Here is a 25,558-nt window from a genome sequence, read left to right on the forward strand (position 1 = left end):
CGCACGTGTGTGTCCGCTGCTCATTGATTGTGTATTGACGAGGCGGCAGCAGTGATTTATGGCTGCTGGTCTCGAGGGGATAATGTCTTCATAAAAGAGTCGTCCAGATATGTATGGATTCAACCGCCTGTGTGGGTCAACACCCCCCCCCCCCCCCCACACACACACATACACACACACATAGAGACACAGACTCACACACATACACACACAGATACTCACACATAGACAACTAAACATACACAGATATAGAGACACAGACTCACACACATGCACCCACATATAGATACAGACACTCACACACACACACACACACAGACCCACACACACAGACCCACACACATAGACACAGACTCACACATATACACACACAGATACACACTCGCACAGACACTCAAGCACACACACATATAGAGACACACACACTCACACACACGGACCCACACTTAGACACAGACTCTCTCTCACACACACAAACACACACTCGTATAGAGAAATAGACGCACACACACACATAGACACAGACTAAGACAGACGTACACACACGCATAGAGACACAGATGTACACACACATATAGACACAGAGTCACACAGATGTACACACACATAGAGACAAAGACCTACACAAATGTACACACACATAGAGACACAGAGTCACACAGATGTACACACACATAGAGACAAAGACCCACACAAATGTACACACACATAGAGATACAGCCATGCACACATAGAGATATAGACACACACAAACACACAGAGACACACATAGAGAGACCGACACACACTCAGAAATACAGACACACACACACACACACATAGAGAGACAGACACACACATAGAGATACAGACACACACATAGAGATACAGACACACACATAGAGATATAGACACACACATGCAAACAGACACAGACAGAAACTAGTCTATTTTATTAATTTATATTAAAAAAAAGCTTTTTTTTTAATAACACCGAAACAAAAAAGAAAAGGAGAAATTTGATCCATTTTTATGAATATGAAAATTTTGATTCTTTATATTGTAAATTAAAAAATATATATTTGAAGGTTAAAACATTTGAGTATAAGTAAAGCGTTGGAGGTTCTACACTCGCGGGCCAGTAGGGGGCAGACTCCCTCACCTATGCAATGTTAGCTCCTACTCTCCAATCTTTCCTCCTCCATCAGTGTCTTTCTTCTTCTACTCATCTTCAGTGGTGTGTGAGGTTAGACTCTGGTAACATGAAGACGCACATGTTTCACTCTCGTCTCTCGCTGACCTGTGTCGTCGTCTTCAAGCAGACGGATCGACGTCCCCCTGGTTTCACACTCGTCTTCTGGGGTTCATCGTCTAGAGTCCATTCATCGTCACATTATTGTGTGTTTCCGGCTCCGTCTCTCACTGAGCGACGACCACATCTTGAGACACTTTCTCGTACAATTTTGACGCGATGTACGCACGACACACGGGCGACCTGTAGGGGGCGCAAGAGAGACCAAAGGGACCAGATGAAGAAAGTGTTGCAAATGACATTTTAAAGATGTCTTCTCCTTTAATGACTCTTTTTGGTCGTTGTTACTTATTTACGACGAGTGTGATGTCATCAACGTGAGACCAGCGGTTTGTGTGAGATATATTTACATGTGTGTGTGTGTTTGACCCCCCCTGAACCCCCCCCCCCCCCCGGGCCCCCCGCTGTAATAAACAATAACTGGACATTAATCTCTTCTCCGTAATAAATAATATCCTCACATTCATCAACTTAAAGTATTCACGGTCGATGCTGCTCTTCATAGAAAACCCTCCTAATAAATAGTGGAGCTGCCGCTGAGGCGTGAACTTATAGACCAGCCGGCTGATGAATGACCCTCCCCGCCTCACCCCCGCCTCACCCCCTCCTCACCCCCGCCTCACCCCCGCCTCACCCCCGCCTCACCCCCGCCTCACCCCCTCCTCACCCCCGCCTCACCCCCGCCTCACCCCCTCCTCACCCCCGCCTCACCCCCTCCTCACCCCCGCCTCACCCCCTCCTCACCCCCTCCTCCTGCCGCCGCCTATTTATGAGGAAAACTGCAAGTGAGAATCTTTCGATTTTATTTTTACCTTCTTTTACTTCCCTTGTGTGTGTGTTTGAGTTTGTGTGTGTTTATGTGTGTGGGGGTGTGTGTGTGTGTGTGTGTCGTGCAGGTTGTGATCAATGACGCCGGTGAAGACGTCGACTGTATGTTGTGTACTACTGGTTGTGTTGGTCGTCGGCTCCTGAACGGAAGTCGCTTTATTTTTATTTGTTTTACTCAAATAGATAGAAAAAGTTGTCGTCACGGAAACGACTTGTGGTTAATAGAAACTAAAAATGTTACAAGTTTTTTTTGGGAAGTTTTCGTTCGTCTGATGGTTGTGTGTTTGTGAGTTTCAACAAGTTCAACTATGAAAAGGGGGGAAAAAAAACAGTTGATGATACTTAGAATAGTGTGGAGTTCCATCTGGATCCAAGAGGATTTTGAAGGTTTTCTCACTCACTCGTGTGGCTTTTAACACAAAATCAGACAAAGAACTAAACACACAATAACGACTACTTTTATTCAAACATGTAAAACAGAAAATCTTTATAATTGAATTTGAATTGTGAATATTTTTTTCAACTGCGACTAAAGAAATATTAATTTCATAAACTAGCGTCAAACATAAACTTCCTTATTCGCTTCATAAGCTCGATCACACGTGGGCCACATAAATGCAGTCAGACGGCCACGTAAGGCCCCGTGTCGGTATTGTATCGGTACATATGTCTCACAAGTGTAGCAAATCAAACTTAAGAATTTGCAACAAATAAAAAAACTTGGTTATAAAGTGTAAAAATCTACACATAAGTACTTTAACACGGTGATGAAACGAGAGTTCATCTTCACGTCCCGAAGTCTCACGGGATTTCGCACGAGTTACGACTTCCTGTTTGACCTGAAATGAAAACACGTTCTTTGTCAAAGATAAAATTATTTTATTTTGCAAAATGGTCCGTTTAAGCCACTTCCTGTTCCTGGAAAAGTCTGTTTCTTGGTCGCCTTCTGGCCACGACGGGCGTCACAAGTAGGATGTGAAGTCGTAGCCATGTGTGTGTTATTGTGTTAGTGTTTGTGTGTTTGTGTTTGACGCGTGTCTCCTCCTCAGGCCGTACCAGTGCGGTCACTGCTCGCTGTCCTTCTCGCAGCCGTCGGAGCTCAGGAACCACGTGGTCACTCACTCCAGCGACCGACCCTTCAAGTGCGGCTACTGCGGACGAGCCTTCGCCGGCGCCACCACACTCAACAACCACATCCGCACGCACACCGGGGAGAAGCCCTTCAAGTAAGTAACAGTGAGTACCCCCCCCCCCCCCCCCCTCCATACATGACCCCGCGACCCCTGACACCCACTCAGCAAATCAGATACATCAACATGATATGTTTCTTTCTGGATTTTTGTGTTTCTTTAGAAGTTTTTTTTGAATAAAAATACTCAAAACAACAATAAATATATATACATATAGAAATAAAATGTATATTTATATTTTAGAACATTCAGTGCCTTCACAATGTTAGTTTTTATTTAACACCAATAATTTAGAGTTTTATAATTAATAAATTAGCAAGAACCTTTTTTTATAAAGTGAAAGATTAGTTAATTTAATATTAAAAATATTTATTAGTTGTTACTTATTATTTAGAAAACTTCAAAAAAGTCTGAGTTTATAAACAGAGCTCAGAGGATTTTTCTAATCTTTAATAAACATTTTTATCTTATCACTGTATATATATTTTCTTATTTAAAAAAAAAAAGAAGTTTAAACAATAACAGAAAAGAAGAAAAACAATAATAAAATTAATAAATAAACGATAAAAGAAACAATTTAAAAAAAAAAATACAATTAAAATTATTAAATACCAAAATATATATATTTAAAAAAATTTAACAATAATACTGATAATGGAATAAAAGTAAATAAAATATCATAACGATAACACAATAATAAACTAAATAAAATAATAATTATAAATAAGAATTGTAAATTAATAGAAAATAATAATAATATAATTATAATTTAAATAAACATACAAAACACTAAATAATAAAATAATTAATTATAAAATAATAATATAATATAAATGTGTATATATATAATAAATAATGAACAGTAAAACAGATACAAAATAATAAAGTAAATAAAATAATAATAATAAATAATATATTTTAAATAATAGACGATAATGATAATATAATTAGAATTTTAAAAAACATACAAAAAACTCAATAGGAATACTCAAAAGAATAATTAAGAACTAAAAAATAATAGAAAAATAATAACAATAGAATCATTATAATAAAATAAAAACATACAAAGAACACAATAAAAAATAAACAATATAATGATCATGAAAAAATAATAAAGCATAAAAACAGATAATAATAATAACTGGATAATAATACAAGTAAAATCCTAAAATAACTTAAACACAACAATAAATAGACTATATTGGTTCATATATATACAGTATATATTTTTAAATTCACTATTAGGCCAGTAGGGGGCGAGGCTTGGTTCAGAATAAATGGTCTTAATCGTCTGTAAACAAAAAACTTTTTTTGACTCGCTGAGTCGGCAAAAAGACGCCTGCTGTGGTCAGGACTCTTGGGAGGGGGGCAGGGGTCAGACCCGGCTGACGTGGGGGGGGTGGAAACAATTACCGGCGCTAATGGACAATCAGACGAGGTGAAGTCGTCATCGACGCACGAGGACAAAACAAGTCTCTGATGCCGATGTCGGCACTTCTGCGTCTCTGGGACACGAGACAATCAGGACGTTGTGAACCTTCAGAGGATCAATGACTGTCACTCTGGCAGAGGAACTCCTGGTCCCTCAGTGACGCCACAGCTCAGCCAAGGATCAGGTCTACTCAGGACCATAACCAGCAAGTTCATGTTGGTGGACCGACACCTAAACCAGGTCCTCTAGAAGTGAATCCAGAACTCTACTGGAGTCCTGAAGAGACCAGGACCTAGAAAAGAATCCTGGACTCTCAAAGAAACCGGATCATGACCCCTGATCCAGTGAAGTCCAGATGGATCTTCTCTGGGTCAGAACCTCAGGAAACTGGATCTCCAGTGTATGAACCAGATGGAGTTCTGGTCGCAGGAGGTCCAGCTTGAAGAGAGCCGTATTTGAAAAGGGTCTGAATTAGGAAGATGTTCGACAAGTCAGAGGTCAGAGGTCAGCTGAAGGTTCCGCTCGACTACTTCTGTCTGGACGGAGTTGAAACTGATCAAGTTGGACCAGAACCAGATCTTTTCGAAGTGTTCTGATGAAATGAATCTGTTTAATGTAATAAAAATCTCATAATGTGAAGAAAATGTTAAGGACGTCACAAATGATTCAGTCTTTGATTGACAAGTAGATCAGTGTCGTCAGAATATTGATTGAATTTTGACATTTCACAAGTTTTTTTTATTGAAATGTAATTGTTTTGTTTTTAGAATTGATGACTAAATAGTTTAATTACATTTTTTATTTGAAAGGTTGATCTTTTTTAAACAAACAACTTTGTTAAACTAAAAAAACAAATAAATTCCAAGAATACAAATTTTAAAATGTAAAATGAAAAATGTTTATCTGTTTATATTCAATATAACAAGTAACTTCAATGTTGGGATAATATATATATATATATACAGTATATATATATATATATATTTTTTAATTCAATTTAATAGGTTCCAAATAAAAAATATTGAATTTAGAAATTACATTTATTTTAATTAAATACAAATAATGGAATTATAAATCAAATTATTAAATATATATTTAATTATTAAATTGAATAAAACAAAAATAAATCTTTCAACATAGAAATGATATCATTATTTAAAAGATGTTTTTAAATGCTGTAAGAAAAATGTCAAAATTTGAAATTCATTGATATTCTCATGACACTGAAATACAAAAGTGTGTGTGTGTGTGTGTGTGTGTGTGTGTGTGTGTGTGTGTGTGTGTGTGCGTGTGTGTGTGTGTGTGTGTGTGTGTGTGTGTGTGTGTGTGTGTGTGTGTGTGTGTGTGATCCCTCCTGAGTCTCCTTGATAGATCATTGATGTGTGTGTGTGATCAGGATGAGAGTCTCACACACACTTGAGTGTCAGAACCTATTAACGTTAACTCTGTGTTTCGTCATCGTTTTCTTCTTCTTCACGTCTTTTCTGATCTCTGGGCTGCACCAGTAACGGGTCTCTCTCTCCCTCCTCACCCTCACCCTCCTCACCCCCTCCCTCACCCTCCCTCACCCCCTCCTCCCCCCTCAGGTGCGAGCGCTGCGACCGCAGCTTCACGCAGGCGACGCAGCTCAGTCGTCACCAGCGACTTCCCAACGAGTGCAAACCGATCCACGAGAGCAGCGAGTCCATCGAGGTGGACTGAAGGATCCATCCCATCAGAACTCCAGCCGCTCTCCAGGTCACCATGGAAACGCTCTCTACGAACACACGAGGTCACTTCCTGTGGGACGTGAGTCCTGGAGTGTCGCTGGAGTTTCTCTCGGATTCACTTCCTGGACTTTTGTACGAACGGACGAGAAAAAAACCAAAGATTTGTCGCCTCAGATATTTATGATCACGACCTTCAAAGATCCCTCAACGAAGCTCTAGAACATCCTGTGGACGTCGATCGACCAGCGAAGCCAAAGTACGACACGAATGTACAGAAGATGCAGAAAAATATTTATCTTTTCCTCCCTTTGTTCCCGTTTTTTCAATATTCCCGACAAACGTCGTGTTACGAGACGGTTTTTGAATCTTTAAGTTTTGTGTACTTGATGTAAAGGTCGCCTTCAGGTCAACCTTGGAACCAAAGGAATCGCTTAACTTAACTTGACCATCTTAACGAGTCACTTTTCAAAAAGTTGCGTTGTCTATAAAAAAAAACACACTTTCTTTTAAAAAAAATTGTGTTTTCGAAAAAGAAACAAATCGCTTTCATGTTGTTAAAAAGCATTTCCCAGAATGCACTTGGAGTTTGCCTGTTTGTATGTTTCAAATGCTTAAAGTCGTGAGTTTGTTTTGACGCTCACTGACGTCATTTCGTTTTCGGGATTTACGACGACAAATGGAAAAGCAAACACAAAAAGGAATCTTTGGGGAACTTGTTGATGTATTTAAATTCGGTTTTGTCGTAAATAAGCTGGTGAAGCTAGCATTAGCATTAGCCACTTGTACGAGTCACTCCACAGATCCGTAACAGAAATTCTGTTATTTTTGATGAACGTGTTCATTTTTATCGCAAAACAGTTTGAGTTCTAAATACTTTACTATGAACACGAGTCGAAAAGCATTTTCTTCTTAAGTTAATCTCAAGATTAATCGTAACAGGTAAAGAAACGGAACATGTTAGAAAAACGATGTTGACGTGTCCATTAAAAGAAAGTCGGAAATAAAAGTTTTTTACTAAACGTAATTTTGGTCACGTGTAGCATCGTGTTTTCTGTGATTGATTGATTCAGTCTTGATTTTGGATCACGAACAATCGATGCTAGCTTACAAACAACGCAACGTTTCCGAACAGGAAGATGAAGACATAAACTTCCTGTCATTCCAAAGCTAAACCCAAAGGAAACAGATACTTTTTTTTAAATTGTCTGACACAAAATAAAGGCTCAGAAAATGAAACTCTCGGTGCATTCTGGGACTTGAAGGTTCAGAACACGTGAGCAGCGACACTTAAAATGGATAAAAGAATCGGACGAAATCCGGAATAACCAGGAAGTGATGAACCTTCTTCTGATAATCAGTTTCTCCGTTTGTGTTTTTTTCTTCTTTTTTTCTGGGAAACAAACGACTCTGCATGTTGATCCACAAATGTTACGACCAAAACCAAAAATGTTCCACAGGAAATAAAGCTCAGTTTGATTTGTACAACTTGTTGTTCTTCGCGACTCCAGGAAGAAGCAACTGAACGAACACGAACTCTTCAGTGTTTTTTAATCAACTTTCGAAATGTTGAAACTTCAATTTAGTTTTTACAGACGATACTGTTTCTCTGGAACCTGCCCTTGAAGAATTGCCGCGCCAGAGATTTTTACGTCGTCACGTGATCATCGGCGCGTCGCGTGATTGGCCGAAAGTTCGATCCAGTAGCTCGGCACTCTTTTGGTTTGATCTGGCGTCACGATTATACCAACAAAAACTACAAAATAAAGCGTAACGAATTTAGAAGAACAAAAAAAAACAAGTCATTATTGGGAATTAAAATATGAAAAGGAATTAATTTTGAAAATATAAAAAAATGTTGTTATACTATTAAAGAAAATAAATTCTTCAATATATAAATAAATAAAAACATATGTACGAAAAAACTTCAGGAGGATCTTGTTGAACTATAGAAGCAGAGAAAGTTGTCGGTTCTAATCCCACCTCCAACACCACGAGAAAAAGAAAGGAGGATGAACTGTGTACAAAATAAAATGAACAAAAATGTAAAAAAATCACGTTTATTTAAATAGTTTATGGTCACATGATGAGGATGCAGCGCCCCCTGCAGGTTATCACTCCACTCACAGCAAAAAAGATGGAAATAAATATTCACGGGTGACGTCATGTCACTCCAGCACCACAGGTGGCGCTGCAGCTGGTGACGCGCTACCTACAGTCTCCGGCGAGCGCCGCTCTCTGATTGGACGCCCCCCGCTGCGTCTCTCGGATGTGGTGGTCCAGCTCCGCGATGATGGGGTCCTCGTGCGAGTAGACGCCGGTTCTCAGCAGCGTGTCGCGCTCGTCCAGCAGGCGACACAAGCGGTCGTCGGCGCTCGACGTCGGGGCAGCGGCGAGGGGGGCGGAGCCTCTCTGAGCGGCGAGGGGGGCGGAGCCTCTCTGAGCGGCGAGGGGGGCGGAGCTTGACCTCTGCTCCTGCTGCTGCAGCCTGAACATCAGGTAATTGTAGGAGTTTTTATTAGCAAGAGTCTGATCACGATACTTATCACAATACAGGGTCTATGAAAATATATAGTAGTAGTAGTAGTAGTAGTAGTAGTAACAAGTATATATTTGTAGTATTGTTGAGTACTGGACTCTGGTGTTGCAGTATTTACAGACCACATGACTCTTGAAGTCGTATCTGCTTTCATTTGTTTTGAAACCAAAATATATCCAAACATCAGCTTAAAAGCTGCTGGAATCGACTGTATCCTCTCGTGCTCAGTCGTCGCTGGGATCTCGCTGGTTTTCATTCTTCCTTAAGCTATGGAGGACATGTTGACTGCTGCCATCTAGTGGCCGGAAGTTTAATTGCAACAGAAAAATGAACAAAAAGGTTGAAATATGTGTATAATAATTGTAAATTATTATTTTATACACACTTTATTGAAATATAAACCACATAAAGACAAAATATAAAATATATTCAATTATATTGGATCAACAAATTGCAATTTAATGTTTATACAGTATCGTGAAATAAATAAATCGTGATTTTTAAGTGTATTTATATTTTTTACAACTCTAGTTGTGTGTATTTGTATGTGGTGTGCAAGTGTGTGTGTCTGGTTGTGTGGCACCTTGATAGACTTAAGACTAGTCCTGGTTCTGCTCCTCACCTCTCCAGCTTGCCCTTGATGTCGTCCAGCTCCTGCCGGTCCACCTGGACCAGGTTCTTCTCCTGCTCCGCCCGGAACTGAACCCTCATCTGGTCCAGCTCCGCCTGTTGCTTCTTCAGCCGCGACACCGCGTTCTCCTGCTCGCGCTGAGGACCGTGAGTGAGGCGGTGAGGCAGCAGATACACAACTTACAACTGGTCTTTATCTTCTGTGTGTGTTTGAAAGTGTGTTTCAATCTTACGTCTACATGCCATTGTGCATTTCTTATGTTGTGGTAAAGTGTGCGCACATGTTTCGTGTAAGTGTACGTTTATAATGTGTTGCGATTTGGAAAATGATTAATTGTGCGTCTCAAATTGTTTGTGTATTAGCAGGGATGTGTTTGTGTGACGCTTGTTTGTGTATCAGGGTGTTTATGTGCTAAATGAGTGAGTGTGAGTGATATGTATGTTTGTGTGTGTCGGAGTGAGAGACGGGAATCAGTGTGTGTTTATATTTGTGTGCGTTTTTTTTTCTTTTCTGTTGAAAGAATTTGTGGCTTAACTTGAAGAAAAAAAAGCAACCGAGTTAGAAAATGTGTGCGTTAATAATGACAACAATCATGACGAGTGAATCACAGCCTACCTCACACACTCACACACACACACACACACACTCACACACACACGTGTTGACTCAGGCCTGCTCTCTGCGGACCATTAGTGGCAAGTCGAGGTATTTGTGTAACGACTGCAACAACAAACAGATTCCAGGAGCGTTCGCTGCCAAACACAACCTGAGACAAGTTTCTGGAACAATCGTGAAGACGCGATAGCGACGGCGTCGGCCGGGAAACGTGGACGCTCGTAAACTCAACCTCGTCACCTCGACAACGATGACATCGTCGACCTCTGACCTCAGTCACCCGAGTTTCCAACATTTTCAGCGATGACTCTAGATTCGTAAAATTATTTTTGTGGAATAATTTCCTCACTTTACTTTCCTTGAAGGTTTAAAATAGTTTATAACAATAATTTAACATGTTTATGTCGTGTACAAACCAGCAATATTGTATTTAAAGTTTACAACGCGGACATGACTCGCTCCGATTTCCGACCAGGTTTAACTTTCCCAACAAACCTGACACCGTCGACTCAAACAGGAAGTGATGTCAGCGACGATTCAAGCTAACAAGTGAAAATCCGTAAACAAATGTATGTACGATCTTGTTCACGAGTGAGGGGAGGACTCTCACCTGCGTTTAACCGACTCTAGAACAAGATCACAGAACCTTCTTGAAGGTCAGTCGTCCAGGAGAGACTCGGAGTTCAACATCTGTTCCAGGACGAGTCATGAAGTCTCCTGGACTCGAACCATCGTCAGCGTTTTATCTCTTAAAAAAACATTTTTGTTGTCTTTCAACATGGCCGCCACCGTCCGTCACTGGACTTCAGAGAAACGATTTCCTCGCCGGCGCAGGAATGCGTCGCTCAAACATTCCTGCGCCGACGTCACCGTCGGACCGCGCGGAGGTCGAGAGTGCAGCAAAACACTTCCTCGCATTCCGGGGCCTCACAGTGAGTTTTTCGGAGCCACCTGAGGGACCGGCGGGTCATTTTCTCAGGGAGGAACAATGAGGCGGGTCACATGACCGAGTCGGTCGAGTCTCGGTAAACGGAGTCATTAAAACTTCATTTCTCACTCGACAGACCAGAGACTGTGGGAAACCTGCAGCTCCAGACGCTCCTGCGGGACCTTCAGGAGACTCAAGGAAAACTCACGGAAAACTCAAGGAAAACTCAAGGAAAACTCAGAGCCGAGTCCTCAGACTTGTGCAGTTCAGGAATATTCAGGTCAAGCTGAAGACTTGAAGATCAAGAAGCTGAAGACGATGAAATAAACTATGAAGATGAAAATGTACAAAAATGAAAGATTGAAGAAGATGAGAACAAGAACGAAGATTTAAATGAGACAAGATGAAGGAGGAAGACCACAAAGACACGATAGAATCGAAGACAAAGACGAAGAAGACAAGACAAAAACAAAAAAACAAACACAAGAAACAAAGACGCCAAGACTAAGAAGACAAAACTAAATCAAAGAAGTCAAGACTAAGAAGACGAAAACTAAATCAAAGATGACAAGACTTAGAAGACAAATACTAAATCAAAGACATCAAGACTAAGAAGACAAAAACTAAATCAAAGAAGTCAAGACTTAGAAGACAAAAACTAAATCAAAGAAGTCAAGACTAAGAAGACAAAAACTAAATCAAAGAAGTCAAGACTTAGAAGACAAAAACTAAATCAAAGAAGTCAAGACTTAGAAGACAAAAACTAAATCAAAGAAGACAAGACTAAGAAGACAAAAACTAAATAAAAGACGACAAGACTAAGAAGATGAAAACTAAATCAAAGAAGAAAACTAAAACTAAAACATAGAAAAAGACAAGAAGACGTAGACAAGAGGAGATGATTTAAAGAGGCAAGATGAAAACTAAAATGAAGGCAAAGACTAAAATAAGGACGACAAGACAGAGACAGGAGATGAGATTAGATGGAAAAGACAAAGTAGACAAAACTAAAAATAGAGGGCGTGACAAATAAGACAAAATAAAAACTAGTTTAGATGAGACAAAGAAGTCAAGACAGAGACTAAAACAAAGATAAGACAAATACGAAAACAAAGAAGACATGACTAAACAAAATGTTAAAGATGACGAGGATCTTAAGAAGACGACCTCGATGATGCAGAAAACTTCATTCAAACTGTTTCACTGACGTCTGTCAGAACAAACGGTCGAGACTTGTTTTTATCAGACGTGATGTTCCCTCACAGTGATGTGTGTTGTTGGGACGTCACTCACTGACCTCCTCCTCTGGAACACCGACGCTCCGCACTTTTCCAGGATTGACTGGTGGGAACCGTCACGAGTCTCCGCAGGGACTCGCAGAAGTTCCCGCAGACGACTCGTTCGCATGATTGACACTTTTAAAACGAGTCTCTTGTTTTCAGAGTCTATTCTTGGTCCGAGCCGTCACTGCGAGGAAACGCACCCGCAAACTTGTCTGAGAGAGTCGAGGCCAGTCAGGGAGAGAAAACCTAAGAACAACACCGGGACGGGTCCAAGACTCTGAGTCACCCACTGAAATAACTCCACGGCTCCGCTGGGAACCAGCAGACCCACACAGGCCAGAACCAGTCTGAGACAGACGGGACGTGTGGCTCCGACACTGACCCGGGTCAGACTTGGTCCTCGGGTCAGAGCCTGAGACTGATGGCTTGGAATCACACCCTGACCTGGACCCAAGAGAGACCAGAACCGTCGACCCAGACAAGCTACGGCTGAAAGACAAACTGATCTCGGTCAAGCCTTTTGAGGAAACTAGTCTTTAAACTTTGATACATATCAAGATATAACTATACACTATATCATAGATACTGTAGTAACAAGGATATATTTGTAGTATTGTCGAGTACTTGACTCTGGTGTTGCAGAATTTACAGACCACATGACTCTTGACGAAGTCGTAACTGATTTCATTTGTTTTGAAACCAAAATATATCAGCTTTAAAAGCTGCTGGTGTTCACTGTATCCTCTCGTCCTCAGTCATCGCCGTGTTTTATTGTTCCTTTGGCTAATGAGGAAGTACTTAGTGCTGCTGTCTAGTGGTTGGTAGTTTAATTTCAACATAAAAATAAACAAACGCTGTGAATATTTTAATGTTAAACACTCTATAAATACTAATTACTTACTTACATTAATTGTAAATTTGAAAAAGAATGTTATTTACAAATATTTTATTGAAATAAAAACCATAAAATAACTGATGAAAATAAGTGATCATTCAAACATCACCGTCTCTTCTGCACGTCCTACGTTTTGAAGGGAGGTTGGTTCTACTCCGAGTCTCCTCCGGATGAACCGACCGAACAGACCCTCCTGGCTGCAGGTCAGAACCGGTTTCATTAGGTTACGGACATTAAGCCACCACCTGCCTCACCTTCAAGGACTGGGAAAGTCAGCAAAAGACTTCTAAAGCACCTCAGAAAACCCATTAAAGTTCTCAGGACCGAGAAGATCTTTTCGGGGTCAACGAGTTTCCGTTTCATCTTCCACCAGGAGAGTGTGAACGTGTTACGATAAAGAAGTTCTGAAGTGGTTTCCAGCACCATCGCTCACGCCCTCGCCGCTCCACACGCAACCTTCGAGCGCGCTCCGTATTCTCGGGCGTGAAGCCGCTTGTCTCAATATTTGGGGGTCACAAACACCCTCTCGGATCAAACGCCTCCGCAGCGCCGGGCCTGGCCCGCCTCCCACCTCCCGGGCAGGGAAAAGCACATCATTCCTTCCACGAGGGATTTTTATGATCCGACTGGAGCTAAACATCGGTGCCACCGGGTGCTGAGAGGAGAGAATAAATCGGCGGGCGAGAGCGAGAAACTCAAACAAGAGCCGTTGCTTTGAAAAACACGCGAGCGCTCGTGTAAACACGGCTCTGATGTTCCCCCAGAAGAAAGTCCGGAGTGTGACGTTTGGATAGTTAACGCCTGGCTGGCTCACCAACGCCACACAATCGGCGAAGTGATTAATAGTGGAGGGGATTGTGGGGGGGGAGGTTTGAACCCCCTCGGAGCGGCATAAATCACGGCCTGTTTTCTTTACACTGATGTGGCACTTAGCTGGGGCGGCACTCGGACCCGAGGAGCGAGGAACAAAAAAAGATGGAAAACTTTAAGCAATGAGAAAACACCAGATAACGGGTCCAAACACATCCTGGTTCTGAGGGAAGCAGCAGGTCCAGGTTCTACTTCTCGGAAAATCTTGTTTCTCATGAAATATCTCCGACGATCATGACTACGGTGCCTTCACTGGGACATTTTGAGTTCGGAACATATTTCTGCGTCAAGTTTGTTTCTCTTGCTTGAATCCTGCCAAAGCAAAGATCGTAGACATAGAACGTTTTTTAATGCTATATTATTATTGAGGGACATTACTCAAGGTAGTGGTTCTCAACTGGTGGGTTTTTGAGAAAAAAAACAAATAAATTCAACGATTTTCTTTTCTTAAACCTTACATCAAGCACTGAATCATTTTTAGTGTTTTGGGTTTCAAGTCATATTTCGATCGTTATTCTTTTTTGGCCTCTTTTTATTCCACAAAGTGTTTTAAAAATAAAAATAAACTATTTTTTTTTGTTTACAATTAACATGTAAATATTCACAGCATTTGTTAATTTTCGTGTTGCAATTAAACTTATGGAAGCTAGATGGCAGCAGGCGTTACGTCAATGAAATCCTGCAAGATCCTGGCGATGACTGGGGATGAGAGGATACAGTCCATCCAGACGCTTTTAAAGATGATGTTTTGGCATATTTTGGTTTTCAGCTCTATTAATTTAACCAAATCAAATAGGAATAATTACTAAAATGAATCGAAATATTCTGAGCTTAATATATTGTATGGAATCAAATAAAACAAAAACAAAAAGTGATTTGCTTTTTTCTTTTAAGGAAACTGACTTTAAATAGTAAAACAGTGATGAAGATTAGACAATGAACTTCATTACCAAGAGCTACAGTACAGTCAAAACATCGTGACCCAATCTTATCAACATCAACCTGCCCTAAATATGTAGAAACCTTTTATTTTTAACCACAAATTAGAATTTAGAAAGTGATTTTGACCAGAAACGGTTGATATTTGATATTGTCTATCAAATGTCCTAAAGCCAGAAAAATTGACATGTAATAAGTATTGCAATTTATGATGAATAATAAAAAAGTACAGTACTACTGGAGCAGTAATATTTCTACATGAGCTTATACAACCAAAGAAAAGGAAGACAAAGAAGAAAGGACTGCAAGAAGAAAAGACAAAGACTAAGATGAGAAAGACAAGACTAAAAATCCCACCAGTTGAGTTCTCCTTCACTCCGACTTCATGAGGGGCCACATTAATACAGACAAAGGGCCACTGATTTCCTGCCATAGACGCTCGTTTAGCAGAAAATGCAGATATTTCAGTGTATTGCGACTCGTTTTTTTTTCTTTGTAAAAACTATTGGTCTAAAAACAGTAGCATCTGTGTTTAAGGTTCTCAAGAGTCGTGGAGAAGACACAAAGGAGTTCACACAGACTTTCCAGGAAGGGTTGCCAGATCTAAACCTTGGTTTCCAGCCCAAACACAACATGACACTTGCCCAACAGAATAAAATATAATCCGAATCATAACCTCCATTCTTGGACACGTCAAATTGCAGGAGAAGTGAAAGTAAATAACAATAAAAGTTATTTACTTAGATTTCAACCGTTAAACACTGAATAAGAATGTATCAGAGAAGTAACATCAAAGTTTTAGACGATTCTACAGACATAAAATAAGAGTCCAGGGTCATACCTGTTTGAAGCGGGCGAGTTCCTTCAGGGCGCGACCCCACTGCTGCTTGTAGTGCAGCTTGGACTTGGTGGTGGACTCCAGCTTCCTCTCCAGCTCCACCTGGACCAACGACACGATGACGGAGACGACCGGATATACAAGAGAAGAACGACAGTAGTGTTGAGCTGAGAAGCTTCAGCCATGACAGGTCACAGGGCGTCACCTTCTCCAGCATGAGCAGGTTGACCTCCGACTGCAGGCGGAACTCTGGGCGCACGTTCTGCTGCTCCCTGAAGACCCGGAAGTCCTTCTCCAGCTGCCTGTGCCGAGTCTCCCAGTCGGACACCTGAGGCGAGAGACGACGAGTGTGAAGCGACGTCCGTTAGGACGCTGATCCGTGACAACTCGCCTTCTCTTTCTCCAGCGCCACCCGGTGGTCAAAGTCAAGCTGCAGCCTCCGCTGGCTTTCCTGGAGCTCCTTCTGCAGACGCTGAGCCTGGAGACAAGGTCATGCGTTTACAGTTTAACTGTGTATCAGCAACGATCGTACAGTTGATGTATGAGTCGGACCAGTGACTGTGACTCTGCCAGCTGCTTTTCTTTCTCCTCCAGAACCTTCTTCCTCTTCTCCTGGTCTGTCAGAGTTTTCTCCAGCTGCTTCACGATGTGGTCGTACTCGCACTCCTGCAGGAAAGGTTCTCCAGAGTCAAGGCTGCTCAGTAGAAATCGATAATTAAGGAAAATATGAAATATATTTTTTTAAATGTCACACAGTACTGCTTTAAAACAAGCCACGAAACAAGACAAAGCATCATTCATCAACTCAAAACTGGGACATGGAATCTAGAATCTTCAAATAATCAAACCAACTTCTTGTTGTTGGTTTGATTATTTGTTGTAAGAAAACTTTTTTCATTTTACTTCCTGTATAGTAGATTCTGTTGTTTCAACTCTTCTGACTTTCATATCTCACTGGGATTTTTCCCCATTCAAATGTACATTGTGTTTCAATAGAATTTTAGTTTTCAAATCGACGCTGTTAATAAAAATAAATAAATAAAACGTGTATACCGACTCTCCAGTAGGTGGCGACAGAAACAAATGCGGAAAAAACTAAACTTCTTAGTTTTTGCTTTGTTTTTTTGTACTCTAATTTGTGTGATAGTAATATGGTTAATTCAAGTTGTGTTGTGCCGTATTATTTAAGGGCTTTATTTTTTCAAATGAAGATACTTTAATACAATTTAATCATCATTCAAGCCTTGATATATGTTGGTTCATCAAATGTTGGTAATACTACACAACTAATTGTATAGTATTTTCCCCAAATAATTCAACTGACTTAATAATTAAATTATGACCAGATGAGGGCATGTTTGACGATATAAAACCGTGTTTTACCTTTTTCTTGATGATTGCTTCTCTCTCTTTGTCCCTCGTCTTCCACTTCTCCGTCAGAACCTGCATCAAGCTCAGCTGCTTCCTCTTGAGCTGAAATGAACACCAGACTGTTGTGGTTCTGAAGTCTCCGCGTATTAAAGTGCTTTACAGTGACGTTGGTTTGTGACGAGAGTCGAGGTGCGAAAAGATCATTCTTTTTATTTGTTTGTTTGTCGGACACTTTTATTTCGAACACTGAGTGACTCAGACGACACACACGACTCCATCTCTGCGTCACTAACCTCTTCTTCAAACAGAAGCTTCTGCTCCTCCTTCCACAGCTCCAGCTCCAGGGCCGCTCTGTACTCTGGGGTGTCTCTTGGGGTCACTGCGGGGGGTTGTGGGGCGGCAGGTCTGTGAGGCGCGGGGGCCGCGAGTTCACTCTGGAGGAGTGAGACCAGTTATCAAGTGGAGTAGCTGAGTGTGTAAAGACCGACTTACAACTTATGAATAATAGTGATGTGAGAAACTATCAATAAACTGATATATATTGCGGTATTTCCGACACTATATCAATATTATACAGCACTTTATCCAAGGGTTAATGGATTTTAAATCATATGTTAATTTATTATTTATTTATTTTTTAATCGTTTTATCATCATTTGATTTCTTATTTACAATTAACATGCAAATATTCACAGCCTTTTAAGTTGCAATTAAACTGCTGGCTGCTTGGTGGCAGCACTCATTATGTCCTCTGCCGTTAAAAGAACAATTAAATCCTGATATATCCCGGCGATGACTGAGGACAAGAGGATACAGTCGATTCCGGTAGCTTTTAAATCTGATGTTTGGACATATTTTGGTTTCAAAACAAATGAGAGCAGTTACGACTTTGTAAACAGTCATGTGGTCTGTCAATACTGCAACACCAGAGTCTCGACAATACTACACATATATCCTCGTTACTACAGTATCACTATATATCACATTGTTGCTCCTGTATCGTGATACGTATTGTATCAACAGATTCCTGCCAATACACACTTGAATGAATAATATTTCCAGACTCTGCGCTCAGACTGACAGACATAAATAATCGCTCTACGATGGATTATAGAACTTCTGGGCGCTTCAGTGATCGACTGACATTAGACGGATGCATTATCAATACCAAGATGGTGACGGGGGGGGGGTTCCTCACCTGAGACGAGTCATGGACTGTGATCTCTTTCAATTTGATCAAGCCCAGGTCGTCCAGAGTGGCCTCGAAGCTCAGCTCTGCCACCTTGTCGCTGAAGGAGACAGACCCAAGATAAAACAAAACAAAAACAAACCAGAACATGTCACCATGGTTACACGAGGTGTCCATCGTACCCGTCTCCCAGCACCGGGATCCGGTCCTGCAGGGTCCGCCTCCAGCTGGGCTCTCCCGAAGCAGCCGTGTGTCTGGTCTTGTCCGACCGCAGGAGGTGCTGCAGTCTGATGGAGGCGTGACCTATGACCTGGTCCTTCATGCTGGAGTCCTTCTGCCACAACTCCACCACCAGAGGGCACCTTCAGCAAGAGAGCATCACTCATTAGCAAGACAAATGTTTCTAACTTGAGGGTTTCATAGAACTTCAGGGACCAAACCTGAGCTCAAAATGTTTAACTTTTCCCGGATGACAATTATTATATAATTTCTATATTGTGACTTATTTTATTACTGGAAAGGTGCAGCAAGTTTTTGTCACTGAAAATATTCTTTTAATTGAAGACGCTTTTTGATGAATAATAACGAAACAAATCAACCTCCTACCGATACCAGACATTGTATGATAATCTTGTCCAAGAGCTCCATCTGCTGGTGAAAGAGGCTCCTCTTGAACACATTTTAGTACGATTTCCCACTAGTGTTCTGGGTTTATTTTTATTTGATGACCGCAGAATTTGTGTACAATGTAAAAGCGTTCCGATTGATTGTGTGTGTATTTGTTATTGTGCGTGTATGCGTTATTGTGTATGTGTTACCTGTTGAAGGTTTCTTCCAGATGTTGAGGCAGGTCAGCGAAGTTGAAGGCACAGAACGACTGAGGAAGGAAAACCTCTGTGTTCCTCTGAAGCTCCACAGGGGGATTCGTCATGACAGGAGCTGAGCCGAAAAACTTATAGAGGTATCTGAAAATCAAAAAATATATATATTTATATATATGCTTTGTTTCCTGGAAACTTTTTTTTTTTAGCAATAAGTACTGCATATTTAAATATATTATATTAGAGCGGTAAAGCTCTGTTTCTTTGTTCCAATGATACAAACAGATGATTTATTTAAACTACCAGGTAAATGCAACCACGGATCATCGGCACTAGTTACCGCACCAACCCTACTTTTGGTGCCAACATTAGAGTGAACTCCCGTGAAGTTTGTGTTTGGGGAAACCTTTGGAGTATGATAATGAATGGCTTGTGAAACTGCAAAGAAGATACAACAGCGACCTAACAGCTCTGTGCTTCGAACCACATGTAAATTCTGTTGTAATTTGTCACTTGCAAGTAAAACGAGTGACTTTAAACCAGATCTAATTCCTATTCTTTGTTCAATTCAAAGCTTCGGATTCTTATCCTGACAGAATTATTTTTAATCTATATATTTAAATCTATTAAGTATTATATTCTTCCATATTTGCTATTGGGAAGACATGAAGTAAGTAAGTAATATTTATTTATTGTTCAAGCGCTTTTCGAGACCAGGGTCACAAAGCGCTTAAACAATCAAAACAATACTCAAAAAAGTACATACTTTAAAGATCAAGATAATACTGAGAACAACACAGGAGTTCCAGAAAATCAAGGAAAAGCCTGAACAAATAGAAACGTCTTAAGATGTTTCTTAAAGGAGTCAGTAGATCATCAAACACAGAGAAAGAGGAAGATTGTTCCAAAGCTTAGGAGCAACAGCCTGAAAAGATTTCTCTCCTCTGGTCCTGAGCCGTGTGCGAGGAACCATCAGTAGATTCTGATCCACAGACCTCAGAGCCCGAGCTGGGGTGTAAGGCTGGATCAGATCACTGATGTAAGGAGGAGCCTGAACATGATTAGCTCTGAAAGTAAGAACCAGAATTTTAAAGTTGATCCTGAAAGAAACTGGAAGCCAGTGAAGAGTTTTAAGGATCGGGGAAATGTGAGTTCTTCTACTAGAACAGGTCAGAATTCTCGCTGCAGAGTTCTGAATCAACTGCAGGCGAGACAGATCCTTCTTGTTAAGACAAGAAAACAAACTGTTACAATAGTCTAGACGAGAAGAAACAAACGCATGGATTACAAGCTCCAGATCATGTTCCGACAACATTTTCCTAAGTTTAGAGATAGTGTTTATGTCGGGCTCTCACCTCAGCGTGACGGCGATGGGATGTGTCAGACTGAAGCGGCTCAGGCTCTGCAGGTGCAGCGAGAAGCAGTAGTGATGAGGCGACGACGGGATCGACACCTTCGGAGCAGAGACGCTGACAGAAGACGCTCCGGCCTCCGGGGCCGGGAATCGAACGTCCATATCTGATGAACAAGCAACACGGGAGAAAAATAATGTCAGTAAAACGTTCTTCCAACTTTCCTTTAAGTCCATTTATCTCAAGCAAGTGACAGATTCTGTCGTTTGTTTAGCTATGACGCCCCCTGCTGTGTGTTCAACAAAACTACACTTTATAGATGATAATATTGAGGCGGTCTTCACCTGCATGTCCTCTGTAGTCTTGATGCTCCTCCGACAAACTCTCTGCTTCACTCTCGGTGTGAAAGGAAGGGGGAGAAATGGGAGGAGCTACTTCAGGAGGTCTAAAGACCGGAGAGGAGGTGCGACGCTTCTCTTCAGCCGGATGAACGATGATGGGGGTCCGCATAGGTGAGGTGGTCTCGGCCTCGCCGGCATTTTTAGCTTCCGTTGTCTAAAAAAAAAGTTTAATTTAAGATCCATCAAACACAAATCGGAACTGCAGACGTCTTCTAAAAAATAAGTGAGAGCCATACCTGTGATGTCACTTCCTCCCTCCTCAGGGCCAGCTCCACGCCCACAGTGGGCTGCAGGTCCGCAGGCAGAGGTGGTGCAGACGGGTTTGTGGGTTGAAGCGCGAACGCTCGGCTCACTGTCGCCATCTGGCTGTGAAAAGACAGCTCGGCCAAAGCGGATAGGGGGACGTCAGCGCCACCTAGTGCATGATTCCCACAACAGAGGTGGATCTGCAACACAAAGAGGAGGGTTTAAGGGTTAGATCTAAAGCTACCAGAAGGGGGCTCAAGTGAATAACACCTGTAAAGATGGCGCATGAGCCAGGAATTCGCGCAGGATCTTCTCGCTGCTGCGGATTCTCACCGAGGCTCGCTCTGGCTCGAAGTCGGAGGTCAGCAAGTTGTGAAAGTGTTCACTGGTGACGTCGTTTCCTAACAAAGAGTAGTAGAAGTAGAACTCTGAGCCCTCGGAGGAGAGCTTCAACTTGCCAGAGATCAGCTGTGTGGACGAGAACGAGTCAAAATTATTAAGGGTGTTTATCGTCAAGAATCTGGCGACAAAGATACGCATCACGTGCAGAGGTAACAATATATTGTGATACTGTAGTAACGAGGATATATTTGTAGTGTTGTCGAGTACTTGACTCTGGTGTTGCAGAATTTACAGACCACATGACTCTTGACAAAGCCCTTACTGCTTTAATTTGTTTTGAAACCAAAATATGTCCAAACATCAGCTTTAAAAGCTGCTGGAGTTGACTGTATCCTCTCGTCCTCAGTCATTGCCGGGAGTGATTTCCTTGTTTTTTAGCTACAGAGGACATAATGACTGCTGCCATCTTGTTGGCAGGAGTTTATTTGCAACACAAAAATTAACAGGAATATTTGCATGTTATCTGAGAATTAAAATTTTATTTCTTTCTTTCAAACACACTTTATTGACCAATTAACCAATAGAACGACGATAAAATTAAATATGATTTGAGAGCCAAAATGGTGCGATACAGCTCTGTTGAATATCAATACAGTCTCTTTATGCTCACAACCCTATTCATTATTTTTGATAAGTTGAGCACCACTGTGGCAAGTAAACGCATGTGTTTGAGTGTTCAATATTTGTCTCAGAAACATGTCGTGTTCGCTTGATTTAATGATGGAGAAGCTGCGGTAGTCGTGGATGACAAGGACACTCTGGTGGTCACATCTCCCTGAGCTGAAGGTCACTCCCCAGAAAGCCTTCAGTTTCATCCCGGCGTATTTATGTCATCAACACTTTAATTAGGAGCCTGTCATCGCTAAAAAGATTTGCACAAGGATGTGACCCTTCCAACTTTTTAGATTCCTTGAAAGTTAAAACACCATCTGACGGCAAAGAACGGAGGCTTTGAGCTCATATAACTGTCGTTACGATACACTTTGAACTTCTGCAGAAGGACTGTCCAAACATAGGCCAGATTCAAAACAAGAGCATATGCGACTATGCATGTATAATGACAATTTATACAATTAAAATCTTACGCACACAACTGCAGTGCTGAGCTCACTGAGAGGGAGTGAGATGAATAGAAAGTAGTGTTGGAAAACAAAATTTTATTATTAGTTATAGAGGTTAGAAAGTGATTTTTAAAGTGGTTTCACTTTGGTTAAAATGCCAATTGTTTAGTTTTGTTTTAACTCAAAACCATGATAAGAAATATTACTTCATTTTCCCTTTAGGGATGTTTCTAGCAAAAGGTAAAAATGCTGACTCGTCAACAGAAAAAGTGAATAAAAAAATCAAGGACTGAAGGTTTGTTATTGTCAATATGTCCAATAGTTTAATGTGTTTCTTTCTATTATTTATATATGTTTACAGTTATTATCATGTTAAACAAATCAAACTTTTTTTCTGAAGATTATAAAAACGTTTAAATATCAGAAAAAGACAATGTATTTGTAAAGCCAAAAATAAATATCATTAAACCAACATGACTTAGATATATTCAAGTCATGAATTGTCTCAATAAATAGTTGCGTTTCTCACTTGTTCTAGTTTGGCTGCAAAGGCGACGGTGACGGAGAGGACGAACATGTCGGTGCAGTGATCGGCAGGTCCGACTTGGTGGTACCCGTGTTCAGGAACCAGAACAGCCTCCAGCCTCTCTGGCAACAGATCCGCAAATGTAGCAGCTGCTGTTGACGATAATAATCAGGTAAATCACATTTGTAATAATAACAGTACCATTATGGAGATATGTGAGCTGGGCTGACCCTGCCTGGGAGGAGCCTTCTTGGCCTTGAACCTGTCAGGGGAGGGTTCCGCTGGTTTGCTGCTCTCCAGCATCAAGTTGATGAGCAAGGCAGACTTCTGCCTTTGATATTTACAGTTCAACAAAGGGAACCAGCGAGGTTCCTGCCGCACAACAACAACAACAAGTCAGGAAAATTAAATTTAGCGATTGACTGGTTTGATTTACCCGTTTCTCCTCTGGAGCGGATCGAAGGTCCAGGATGATGTAGCCGATGAGCTCTCTGCTCTTGTTCACCGTGTTGACAGCGTAGCAATGGAGCTTGATGGGAGTTCTTTGTAGCCTGAAGAGAGAGATTCAGTTTTATGAAGTTCACGGATGAAGGTCAAACACTAAAACTTTCACGGCTGGGATGGTAGAGTGGCTGCTTGCCAGTGGTCTGAGAGCTTGCAGGTTCAATCCCAGCTCTAGACAAGTGTGTGGCAAGACACTTTAACCTGGCACATAGCATGTTGCAGCCTACTCCCACCACTATGTGACTGTGTGTGTGAATGGATGACTGTCAAAGCACCTTGTGACCCTGGTCTAGAAAGGCGCTATACAAATAGACATTATTGTTATAATTATTAAAAGTATATTCATTTGATACTCAGACTATAAATTTACTTGTTATCCTTTCAAGTAATATCATATACTACCCAGTGTATTAGGTAGTAGGTAGGAGTCTATAGTATATAGAAGTGTAATAATAGTACACTATTTACAAGGGCTAAGAGATTATTGAAAAAATATAATTGCAATTGCGATTAAATATGTCAATATGTTTCAATGTCGTCTTTCTTTCTCTAATACAATAAATAATTCACTGCACAGTAAAATGTATTCATTTGTGATTGTTAAGATACGTTTATTAAGGCATTTGAAAGATTAAAGCAAATTAAGCATACATTGAAATAAAGGGAGAAGGTTCATTTAGTTACTTTAATTACATAAGATATTGCCTGCAAATACTTTCAAAAAACTCCTGCAAAAATGTCATGTATACTATAAGTATAATTTTAATTGAATTTTCCATTATTTTTGAAAAGTGAACTTCAAGTATAATACTTCAATGAACTAAGTATACTCATGGTGCACTTGAATATACTTGTTGCTAAGGGAAATCAAAAGTAAACCAAGTGTTTTCAATTTTACTATTAAATAAGTATACTCATAACACTTTATTATGTTTCTCTTTGCTAAAGCGTGTCAAAGGTATTCAAGTTTATTACCTCAATATAAGTATAAAATAAGTATACTACTATATCTACTCATAGGACAATTAAAATATAGTTCTTTCTACCAAATACAGACTCGTTTGAGACATTAAAGCACATATTTTGACAGTCTTATACTATATACCGTTACAGTCAAGAAGCTTCGACTGTAATAAACATGTTATAAACCTGTATTGTTGCAGGTCCCTGCGGTTGATCTCCCAGGCCAGGTCCTGGTTGATCTGTGGCTGGTCGTCGTGATCCACGGGCTCAGTGGACAGTTGACTTCCGCCGAACGTCGCTCTGATCACCAGACTTTGTTGTTGGTTTCTGGGGAAGCTGCGACCTAACAGGAAGAAAACATCTTTTCAACCTTGACCTGTCACTTTTGTCACGTGAGTAAACATCGAGAGAATATCAATAACGGGAATATTTAATCATTTTTGACCCATTTAAACTCAATAAATCGATGTATAAAGTGACATGACAGCTAGTTTCAGGGCGTCTTACCTTCAACGATCGATACAACGATTATAAGTTTATCCGTCCTTGATGCCATGCTGGCTAATGGAAATGTAAAAGTTAATAAAATGTCATAATGCAAAAAAACTAATATTCTCCCATTAACGCCGGTCAAAGAAAAAGCAAAACCCGCTTTGTTGTCAAACTTTGGCGCCACCCATTTCCCATTTTCCTGGCGGAAGTGGCGACACAAATGGTCTGCAGTAGTTAACAGCGGC

The 25,558-nt window shown here is 40.8% G+C and overlaps 2 protein-coding genes across 2 annotated transcripts in view; one reads left to right on the forward strand and one right to left on the reverse strand.

Moving 5' to 3' along the window:
* prdm6 (PR domain containing 6) overlaps nucleotides 1-7,935 on the forward strand; it is a 57,251-nt gene extending 49,316 nt beyond the window's left edge. Inside the window, exons 8-9 of the mRNA XM_087790214.1 lie at nucleotides 3,169-3,345; nucleotides 6,328-7,935. Coding sequence (XP_087646340.1) covers nucleotides 3,169-3,345; nucleotides 6,328-6,442 — 292 coding nt within the window. The 3' untranslated portion in view covers nucleotides 6,443-7,935. The remainder of the gene's footprint in view (nucleotides 1-3,168; nucleotides 3,346-6,327) is intronic.
* Nucleotides 7,936-8,448: 513 nt separating this feature from the next.
* cep120 (centrosomal protein 120) lies at nucleotides 8,449-25,484 on the reverse strand. The gene is made up of 20 exons (XM_087790222.1): nucleotides 25,329-25,484; nucleotides 25,008-25,164; nucleotides 23,791-23,905; nucleotides 23,585-23,726; nucleotides 23,358-23,506; nucleotides 21,636-21,833; nucleotides 21,356-21,565; nucleotides 21,063-21,273; nucleotides 20,722-20,884; nucleotides 19,364-19,510; nucleotides 18,728-18,907; nucleotides 18,555-18,645; nucleotides 17,650-17,790; nucleotides 17,369-17,458; nucleotides 16,538-16,651; nucleotides 16,377-16,463; nucleotides 16,191-16,313; nucleotides 15,989-16,087; nucleotides 9,609-9,754; nucleotides 8,449-8,935 (listed from the first exon to the last, which is right to left on the reverse strand). The coding sequence occupies exons 1-20, from the start codon at nucleotides 25,375-25,377 to the stop codon at nucleotides 8,656-8,658; spliced, it is 2,892 nt and encodes a 963-aa protein (XP_087646348.1). The 5' UTR covers nucleotides 25,378-25,484; the 3' UTR covers nucleotides 8,449-8,655.
* Nucleotides 25,485-25,558: the final 74 nt, after the last annotated feature.

Source organism: Callionymus lyra, chromosome 1, assembly GCF_982586985.1.
Source record: "Callionymus lyra chromosome 1, fCalLyr1.hap1.1, whole genome shotgun sequence".
Classification (NCBI taxonomy): domain Eukaryota; kingdom Metazoa; phylum Chordata; class Actinopteri; order Syngnathiformes; family Callionymidae; genus Callionymus; species Callionymus lyra.

Bases quoted from the DNA above. Each gene is read 5' to 3' on its own strand.
- cep120 (XM_087790222.1), bottom strand. From the start codon at position 25,377: ATGGCATCAAGGACGGATAAACTTATAATCGTTGTATCGATCGTTGAA. The intron at 21,566-21,635 runs GTGTTATTCACT...TTTGTGTTGCAG, and splicing joins CTCATGCGCCATCTTTACAG to ATCCACCTCTGTTGTGGGAA. The intron at 16,464-16,537 runs GTCCGACTCATA...CCTTGTCTCCAG, and splicing joins TGGCAGAGTCACAGTCACTG to GCTCAGCGTCTGCAGAAGGA.